Source organism: Leptidea sinapis, chromosome 7, assembly GCF_905404315.1.
Source record: "Leptidea sinapis chromosome 7, ilLepSina1.1, whole genome shotgun sequence".
Taxonomy (NCBI): domain Eukaryota; kingdom Metazoa; phylum Arthropoda; class Insecta; order Lepidoptera; family Pieridae; genus Leptidea; species Leptidea sinapis.
The window spans coordinates 2,776,952-2,787,381 of NC_066271.1; the positions used below are offsets into that span (position 1 = coordinate 2,776,952).

Here is a 10,430-nt window from a genome sequence, read left to right on the forward strand (position 1 = left end):
TTCAACACTCCTCACCACGAGAGGCTCTTGCCCGTTTGCCCCCTATTATATAAAAAAATCAACATGTAGGTATTGCAAAAAAAAAATCATTTCTTTCTTATTGTATAAATATAATTAAATTATATTTAAATATTTCATTGGTTATATTTAATACCATCTTTAATACAATATTGTTCTTGCTTCGTTTCTACACATAATAAAAAAACACGAGAATTATGTTTTTTTTTAAGAATTTTGTTTTATTATGTAAGCCAAGGAAGTATAACTTTTTATTTTAAAATTAATTGTAAAGATTTATCGTACATGAATAAAACTTCCTTGAGAACATCGTGCTTTTGAATAGCAAAAATTATTAACTATGCGCTAAGTCTTCATTCGTTGCAACAGTATAAATGCAGTTCTAGATATTATCTCAGCGTTTTTGTCAAACGCTAATCCTTTCCTTTCTCATTATTGTCTCGAAAGTGCAATTTAAAATAAACACTTTCTCGTGGGGTTTGAGGTATTTACTTAGCGGGTCAGTGTTCGGTGGCCATTATATTAAAATCAACATATTATCATTACAACTTAACTTAAACAGGTGGAATCTTTAGATACCTGTATTGCAGTGGGCTTGATAGTGAAAGTGGTTTTGTCGGTTATACTGATACATTGCTCTCCAGTTTATGTCACATGAGCTAATAATAAACTAATAGACAATTGGCTTAACTTCTGTTGTTAAATAATTAGTAAGAGTTCATACGCGAATTTTTTCCCTTACTGATTTGACAATGTTCTTCGCACGAACACTACGTGGACGGCCAGATCTTTTTCTGTCACAAACAGAGGAGGTCTCATTGTACCTATTAATAGCCCGGTACACAAACATTTTACTAATACCAAGCGTATGGAGAGTTTTAAGAATTACATTTGGCTCCATACCTACATAGGCTCATCACCGCCGCCCATATTCTCTTGCAACACCAGAGGAATCTCATGAGCGTTGCCGGTTTTTCAGAAAGGTGTACGCGCTTTTTACCCATGTCATATCGTCACGGAAACAACGCACAAGGAAGCTCGTTCCATAGCGTTGCAGTACGTGGAAGAATATTCTTTGAAATCCACACTGTGGAGGATCGCAACACATTCAGATGGTGGGGATGATATTCTAATTTGTGGCGTGTCGTGCGAAGGCGGTTTTCGGCAGCAGGAATCAAGTCAAACAGCTCTTCAGAACACTCTCCGTGATAAATGCGGTAGAAGACACACGATGAAGTGACGTCTCTACGCAAAGCCAAGTGATCCAGCCGTTCACAGAGCACTGGGTCTCCGATAATTCGAGCTGTTCTGCGTTGCACGCGGTCAAATGGATCGAGCTGATACTGGGATGCGCCAGACCAGAGATGACAGCAATACTCCATGTGGGCCGGCTTGAAGTATTGCCGTGCTCTATTAATGATGCCCAGCTTCTTGGAAGCCAATTTGGCTTTTCCCTCCAGATGGCCACGGAATTATATACACAGAATAATTATTTGTTATACATAGGTATTTGTTTTGAAATACAAAAATATTTATTCACTAACTTGCCGTTTTTCTCAGGAGGTTCTCAATTCGACTTTTTAACAGTTGGACGAATAACTCAATATCACGACAACGGATTTCGATTATTCTTTTTTTATTGGAAAGGATGTACTTCCAGGGTAGTTTGATGAGCGTTTGGTTAGGTCCTGACTATGGGATTTATGCCAGTGTTATGGAATTCTTTAATTCTTAGGAGCAAGTTAACGTTACTCGGTACAAATCTTTTTATGCTACCCGGATATTCGAGTCACTATCCGTAACGTTCTGGTAGCGTTATAGTCAAATAATTGTCGTAGCCGAATATGATGATCAATGAAACTGTGTGTAATCAAATTGCAATATGCTTACGTTCATTGCTGCATTGCAAAATTTGGTAGGTCTTAACAAATTCAGACAAATTAGTTGCTGTACTTCAGATTCACTAAAAATTAATATTAAAATTTTTAATATAAAATAACCGACTTCAGAAAAACTATTCCAAAACAATAGACATAATATGCACTTAAAAGTATAAAATTTTTTATATTTTTAACAAATTAATTAATCAAATTCTAGTTACTATTATTGTTATTTTTGCAGTCCGTGTCAGCCAAGGTAGTTTTGTAACTACATACATGTTTATATGTGAGATGTGCTTGTGCCGCTCTCTCTCGCATCTCTTGTGGAAGGCTCCTTTGCACAGGATGTCGGCTATATTATGTGTACCACAACGGCGCCTATTGCTGCCGCTAACCAGTAATGTGTTAACATCTTATATGTCTCATGGTGACGAGCGCAATTGTAGTGCCGCTCAGGGGTTTTCAAGAACCCTGAGCGGCACTGCATTGTAATCGACAGGGCGTATCAATTACAATCAGCTGAACGTCCTGCTCGGATCGTCCCTTATTTTCATTGAAAAAATGTTTCTGCAGTAGTTCACTTGTCGAGGTATCGATATCCCCACTATCGATGTCGGTCTTTTTCCCTCGATCTTTCCCACCACAACGAGTTTCAATAGATTATCTGATATTTTCCGGGAAATGTGTTAATGCAAAAATTTCTCGGTAACGTATGTATGGTACGGGGAGGATCCTCATCGACGCCGTGGTCTTTTTCCTTGGTCTTTCCCGCTATAACTAGTTTAGTCTTACAGCAATGTGTTTCTGTAGGTAATAAATTTTCACAGTAACGATTAGGGTTGCCAGCTTTTAGAAGATTTATTAGAAGAAATAGAGTAGATCTGATTTCAAAGTTGGTTAATAAAGAGTACGGACTATCAAAAAAGAGTAGGTTTCATTTATTTTATATTTATAAAAAGGTAAATTTTTTGTTTACATATTAACAGAAACTTCTTAGTTGACTTTTTTGGTTATGGTAATTGCATAATATTACATTACCTGAACTAGTATAGTAAATATTCTGTAAAAAATAGTATTTTAGTATACTCTATGTGTGTTATAGATTAAATAGTACGCAAACAGAGCACAATACTCTATTTTGGAGTACAGTTGGCAACCCTAGTAACGATATACTTTGCAATGTTCAGATATAGTGTCTTCTAGAAGTGTAATAACCCTTCAAAAAATCCTGAAACTAATCTTTAGTGTCCATTTACATAATATAGATGACTTATATAGTGTCTAATGAGCTAGAGGCTAGCTGTCTGGGATTCAAATCCCGGTAGCTGCAAACATTTATATGATGAATATGGATGTTTCTTTCCAAGTCGTGCATATTTATTTGTATTTAAATTTTATGTAAGTGTATTGTAAAGTGTAAATGTATACACTTTTATAATGAAGTCCCAGCCACTGTTCAGGCATTATCTATAAATAAATTTAAATGTTTTATTAAAAAATGTCTGTGTCGTAAATCGTACTACTTCACAGCTGAATATCTAAGTGATCCGACAGCCTGGGACTAGATTATGATTATTTTATAGCAATAGCAATGACAATACAATATTATATATTAGATTAAAAAGAGCGAAAAAAAAATGCTGTAAGAGTTTCTTGCGCAGCTTTTTCTCTCTCAGAGCGCCATTTATTTGCAAAGCCGTAGTGGTGTCTAGTTTATTAGAAATTACATTAAAGAGAATTCTATAGGAATCAATTTTGAGAAAATAAATTTGCATTTTATGCCTTTTTATTGTATTAAATATATCGTTGTTTGTTTAGAACTGGCCAGTTAGAAACATTGCTGATGAAAACTTTTTTTGAAATTCAATTTTAGAAGTCTTTGGTAACCTAATGTAGTATATTGCATTAATTTGTCATTTATTTTTGTGAATTGGCGGCAAATCTAAAACTCTTGTTACAAGTGAAAATGAACGTAACGCGAAAAAATTTTTGGTCAATGATTTATTATGACTTTCGTTGAGGGCTTACTCAACAACAAAGCTATGATAGACTGCGATTAGCATTACTTAATGAAGCCCCATCTCGTGCCATTGTAAACAATTGGTTTGACGACGAGTAGCAATCTCAATGATGATCCGAGGAACGGACGTCCTTTAAGGAAGAATGTGCCCACTGCTTTTCTCAGTGGTTCCGACGAATGGGACGATGTGTAGAGAGGAGCAATAAAAATATTGGCAACTTTCTACATTAAGCCGTTTTTCATTTTCTAAACATTTTCAGCGTTACCTAGGTATTTACTCTTAAATGCCTCCTCATGTTTTCAGATACAGATGTGAACGCGAACATGATGTCAATGCTTGACTTCCGGTACTGGCGCTGCGTCATGAAACGAGAGTGGAAGTGTCCAGATAGTGAAATTAATTTCTATCTTTATACTCCGTGAGTATTAGTAATATCCATTTACTTATTTCTTTAAGATGGCTTCTGTTCTACTTGCATTCATCGGAATATACCCCTAATTATATTCTCAGGGAATCATTACCGATAAATAAAAAGCAGATAAATTTAAACACTCAGGGCATAAGATATTTTGAAATAGAAGAAATATCCTACCTACTAAGCTAGAGGTCCCGGGTTCGAATCCCGGTAGGTGCAAGCATTTATATGATGAATACGGATATTTGTTTCCGAGTCATGGATGTTTAAATGTATTTATGTATGTTTATATGAATTTATGTATGTAAATATATTATTGTCTTGTAACCCATAACACAGGCTTGCTTAACTTGGGGCAAGAAAATTTGTGTAAAAAGTGTGTCAATATTATTTTATATAATGTCGTTTACTTTTTCTCCATATCTCATTGTGTAGCCTGCCGATCAGACTAACTAACTGATAAAAATAATTTATTTATAGAAACAATCATAGGCCTATTTTAAGCGCAACATATTTCGAATGTATTCTACCAATACTTAAGAAATAAATAAGGTTTTACTTAAATATCATTACGAATTAAGAAATATATGTTTATAAATTACTTCTTGACGCTTTTCTGCACTAATAATTAATATCGAGATGAGTTACTTAAGTCATAACCAAGAAAGTTTAAGAACAAAATGACCGGACCGTGAAATGTCCAATTATTATTTAACCATATTACCTAGTTACTTAACTTATAATATTATGCAATTTGGGCTTTCTTAATTTAACAAAATAAAAACTTATTAACCATGAATAACAACAGAAAACAATGAGATGGATTTAAATTAAATATATGAATTAAAATTTAAGAAAACATAATAAATGAATGAACGTTGTAAGTATCTCCCATCTGTCATAACTTTGAACATGTTTACTTCATTCAATTTTAAACTAAAATGTGCGATATGTCCTCTTTGTCGCTACTACGAGTAGTTGTGGTGCTCTAAAAACGATTCGGGCGGAATGTACTCAACTCAGACTTTAAAAAAATGTCGTTTATTTTTACTGTTATCTGTTGATAGAATTAGTTTTTGAAGTGAAAACTTCTTTTAAAGTAACTTACTAGGGATTTAATTTAATATACCTCTTATGCAAACCTTTCATCCCTACTAGCATTATAAATCTATACTAATATTATAAAGCTGCAGTGTTTGTTTGTTTGAACGCGCTAATCTCTGGTACTACTGGTCCGATTTGAATGATTCTTTCAGTGTTGGGTAGTCCATTTATCGAGAAAGGCTATAGGCTATGTTTTTTTTTCAAAATTAGGGATCCGTAATAAAATTGCTATTTTGTAACACAAGGTGTAAAATCGAAAACCTATTTTTGCGTGCGCTGCAAAAACTATTGACAATAGAACAAAATGATGTACAGGCTATAATATAGGCAATATTTTATTACTTATAAAACTATCGCGTGAATTATACTTTATATGGCAAAACAACGTTTGCCGGGTCAGCTAGTGTGAATGTAAGTTTGTTTGTTTCGCTATTACGCCAGAGCTACTGAATGGATTTTGATGAAATTTAGTGTAGTGATAGCGTAGAACTTAGTAAAGGACATAGGCCACATTTTATAGAAAAATCCATGGATCACGCGGGATTTGTGAAAAATTTAAATTCACGTCAATGGGCTATAACTGTACCAATAGTAGGTTTAGTTTCCCATAGCAATATTCCTCGAAATAAGATTCATATAATATGTTGAAAATGGGAGAGAAAACGGAAACCCGAACTGGAATAGGGCATGAAATAATCATCAATTCCAAACTTGCTTATTATTTTAAAAAACCCTATATCTATGTGGACGAAGTCGCGGGAATTAGCTAGTATTAATATAATAATATTATTTATATGTGCTACCTATTGATAAGTTTAATGTCGGTGCCAAGACCTAAACAAAATAAAACTTAATATTATAAAATGCCCACGCGTGTCTGCCTGCTTGGGTTGTTATTTTCTAGACGAAGCTATCCCGCTCAAAGTCACGAGTGGCGAGTGTATGTACCTAGTAGCTACTCTTATATTTGCCATGGCAACGACTTGAAACCTATCAATACATAGAATATACAAAAAATTGTTATTTATTAATATTTAAGGTAAGTAGATTTGCATAAGAGGTGTATGAAATTAAATCTTTATTAAGTTATTTTAAGCTATATAGTTTTCGCAGTCGGTTTTTTAAAAGTATTTTTTTATTTTCTAGTGTATGTAATAGATTGTTCTGTAAATTACAGTAAGATTTTCTCGATAACATCTGGTAAACTATAACATTTTGTCACTTTTTATTATTATATATTAAGCATTCATTTTTTAAGTACCTAGCGTAGGTCTACGAAATGTGCCCCGCGCTTTGAACAATATAGATCCCAAAAAACGGGAACGGAAATAATAAATCGACTCCGAAAAATGCTGTGCGCAACTCTTTTCAAGTTCGTGTGAGTTTATTTAATAGACCTAAATAAAAACTACCAAAAAAACCGTACACAAACTATAATTTTATTGTCCACTTAAAGAAAAATGTTCATAAAAAGAAAACTACTGGGCCAAACAATGTTAAATATTTATGGGACCAAATGGGAATTATTGCGCATCAAACTAAAGAAGAATCACGTAAACCAGATCATAAATCTCAGCGCAATAATGTACATAAAAAATACCAATAGAATTTAGAACCTCCTCCTTTTTGAAGTCGGTTAAAAGTTGGTCGCGCATTATTAGACTGTCGGGTTGCTTACACGCTAATATATTCTAAGTCTATGATATTTGATATCTATATAAAATATGTAAAAAACAAACCTTTCACTGGACCCCATTCATAAGAAACATAAAAAAACTTATACAGTTGCACGCAAGAAGTTATACTTCTTTCGCTAAGCAAAGCAAAAATCCTTAAAATTATTCACTCCCCGTGCTATTTTACGTTTGTAGAAAGAACAATATTGTAAAAATCTTGCAACGATGGCTTTGATAATTAATTATTAAATAACGGCTGCGCGGGCTTGAACCCTATGCCTGTCCTAATAATGGACGAAGAAACCAAAAAAAAACGAATGACGCATACAGCAGAAAATTTTTGGAACGAACTTCACACTGTTACTTTTGTGTTACAGTGATGCGCGCCCATCTTAAAATCTCAATCTCATAATTTTTTCATAACGCGCCTATAGAAGTATAACTTCAAAAAACAAGCTTTTATTTAAAGGAAATAGACTTCATTAACAAAGGTTTCTCAACTTTTACATATTAAAACACCTATTATATTTCTAAGCAGCATTAAATATTGATTTAGTTTATTACTAGAAGTATATTATTTATAAGTATTCCATGACCAGGGAACGGCCCTATAAGCAATGGATAGACGTGAGACACATACAACTGCTGCCGAAGTTCGGATGGAAATTAACGAGAAAGAATGTATTTATCATTCATGGTTTCAACGGCACACATTCGAAGACACCGATGTCCAACTTACGTGATGGTGAGTAAAGTGTATATAAACAAACTGAACACGTCTCTAGAGCGAAAGTATAGGAATAAATAGGAAATTTACAATCAGCTCTTTACCTACACATTAACAGCTATTTATATTATACTAACAGCCTTCTTTGAGCTCGCTTAAGTATGATTAGAATAAAATAAAAATAGTTTCCACGAGTTATCACGTATTAGAGAATGATATAGATAAAACTTAACAAAAGCTAAGTAAAATATTGATAGCTAAATAAAATTTAAATAAAATAATTGTTAATGAATTAAAACGCGTGTAATTGTAACTGCGTTTTTATATTAGATATTGCGTAAAAGTTACATTTTAAGCCATCTGTCATCAGCAAATACCACATCCGAGGCAATAAATGGCGGTAAACTTCATAATGACACAACAAATACTATGGTGACTCGTTTCAACCGCAGTCCTCCTCAAAACGTGATCTGGAAAGGTCTCGAAACATAAGTTTGACTAACGGCCGTTCCCAATATACTATCTACAGATAGTGAAAACCTTCTACTGTCAGTAATTAGCTATCAATAATCTGACGCTGTCCCTATATACACGTCATTCTTATCACCTTATATTGTGGGACGCGTGAATTGCAATTTCCAAACAAACTTCTATCGCTGGTAAACTATACGTCCTCCCATTGACAGACAGCGTGTACGGATTAGGTGAGTTACCGTCGATACGTTTATTGAGACAGAAAAGTCAACGATAGTTACGGCCGTAAGATAATCATAAAAATGTAACATTTACGTAAAATGTAATGTAAAAACACAGTTACAATTACACACGTTTTAATCCATTAAAAATTGTTTTAATTAAATGTGTTAAATCTCGCGTTAATGTAAGAAAATACTATGTAAATAACAGTTTGAAATGTAATTAATTATTTTACACTAAAAAGAGTAAATGGGCATTGGAGTCTTGAAACTAATAATGATAGCTGCTCTAGTCTTGAAGAGAAATCACGGTTTATTTAGATGTTTACCAGTGAGAGGCTCCTTTGCACAGGATGCCGGCTAGATTATTGGTACCACAACGGCGCCTATTTCTGCCGTGAAGCAGTAATATGTAAACATTACTGTGTTTCGATCTGAAGAGCGCCGTAGCTAGTGGAATTACTGGGCAAAAAAAAAAAAAATTTCACTAGCTACGGGCCCTTCAGACCGAAACAGAGTAATGTTTACACATTACTGGTTCACGGCAGAAATGGGCCACCATAATCTAGCCGGAATCCTGTGCAAGGGATCCTACCACTGGTAAATATGTATTACGTGTCGTCATTATACGTCCGCCCGTTCCAACTGGCTTTAGGAAATTACGCAAACAGTCGCACTTATCTCTTCTAATTGCATATTATATTGTTTCAGCTTATCTATGGCGAAAAGATTATAACGTATTTACGGTGGACTGGGCAGACTTATCCAGATTTCCTTGCTATCTATCGGCCTTGTCAAACATGAGGTAGGTACTAATATTTTTCTTAGTTAGTTGTGTAATGGGACTTGCGATGTTTCCAAATTTAAATGATGGGTCTTTCTTTTTATTTTTTTAGGATACTTTTCAAATAATACACACAAATTGTTCTTTTTTCGCTGCTGGCGGCGCTCTTCTATCTCACTATGGACAGTCTCTTTAATAGTATTTCCTTGCGAATTTTAATCTCCCATTTTATCCCCATGTAGATCAAAGTTTCAGAAATCGAAGAAATGTTTATAAATTATTTCTTATCAAGTGCCTAAATACAAAGTTTCATGGTTTTATCTACGAAAATGCAGAATTCCCATGCAGACTTTCATCCCTTATTTCAACCCGAACATTTCCTTTTTTAAAAAAAGGGCAAGCTATGACCTTATCCAAGCTATAGTCTATCTCTGTACCAAATATTATCAGAATCTGTTCATTGGTTTAGGCATGAGAGAAACAGACATACTTTCACATTTATTATATTAGTTGGGATGGTACGAAACCTTTGCGCAAGTCCGACTCGAAAATGGTCGGTTTTTTAACGATCTTGTGTTTTATGGTTAGGTTATGGGTTGGATTAAATTAGTTTAACCTTCGATATGTGTTGCTAGGCGCTATAGAGCTTCTTGTTTATTCTTATTAGATTGGCAGCACAGTGTACAGCCCAACTTTATTCGTACCTGACGCTGAACGGTGCGACGGCCAAGATGATCACCTGCGTTGGTCACTCCCTCGGAGCACATGTGTGTGGCATGATGTCCAGCCATCTCACGAAGAAGCAGTACAAAATAATAGGTATGTTTTCTTGTAAATTAGATACTTATATGTACGTATATGCTTTCATCCAGATTCTTGCGTTATTTAAGTGCAGTTAAATATGCTTCACTGTTAGCTACAACTGTCACAAGTCTCAACCTATACAAGTAAGAATATCGTATTTTCTGTGATTAACGCGAGTGTTACACATTTAAATATAACTCTTTTAAAGGATTAAAACGCGTGTAATTGTAACTTTGTTATACATTAGATTTTGCGTAACAGTTATTTTTGATTATTATTTTAGTTCAAATTTTTTCAAATTCAAAT

At 34.2% G+C, this 10,430-nt stretch overlaps 1 protein-coding gene across 1 annotated transcript in view; it reads left to right on the top strand.

The window, feature by feature from the left end:
• LOC126965526 (phospholipase A1) overlaps positions 1-10,430 on the top strand; it is a 46,837-nt gene that overhangs the window by 2,175 nt on the left and 34,232 nt on the right. Inside the window, exons 2-5 of the mRNA XM_050809189.1 lie at positions 4,223-4,337; positions 7,714-7,859; positions 9,248-9,341; positions 9,988-10,139. Coding sequence (XP_050665146.1) covers positions 4,223-4,337; positions 7,714-7,859; positions 9,248-9,341; positions 9,988-10,139 — 507 coding nt within the window. The remainder of the gene's footprint in view (positions 1-4,222; positions 4,338-7,713; positions 7,860-9,247; positions 9,342-9,987; positions 10,140-10,430) is intronic.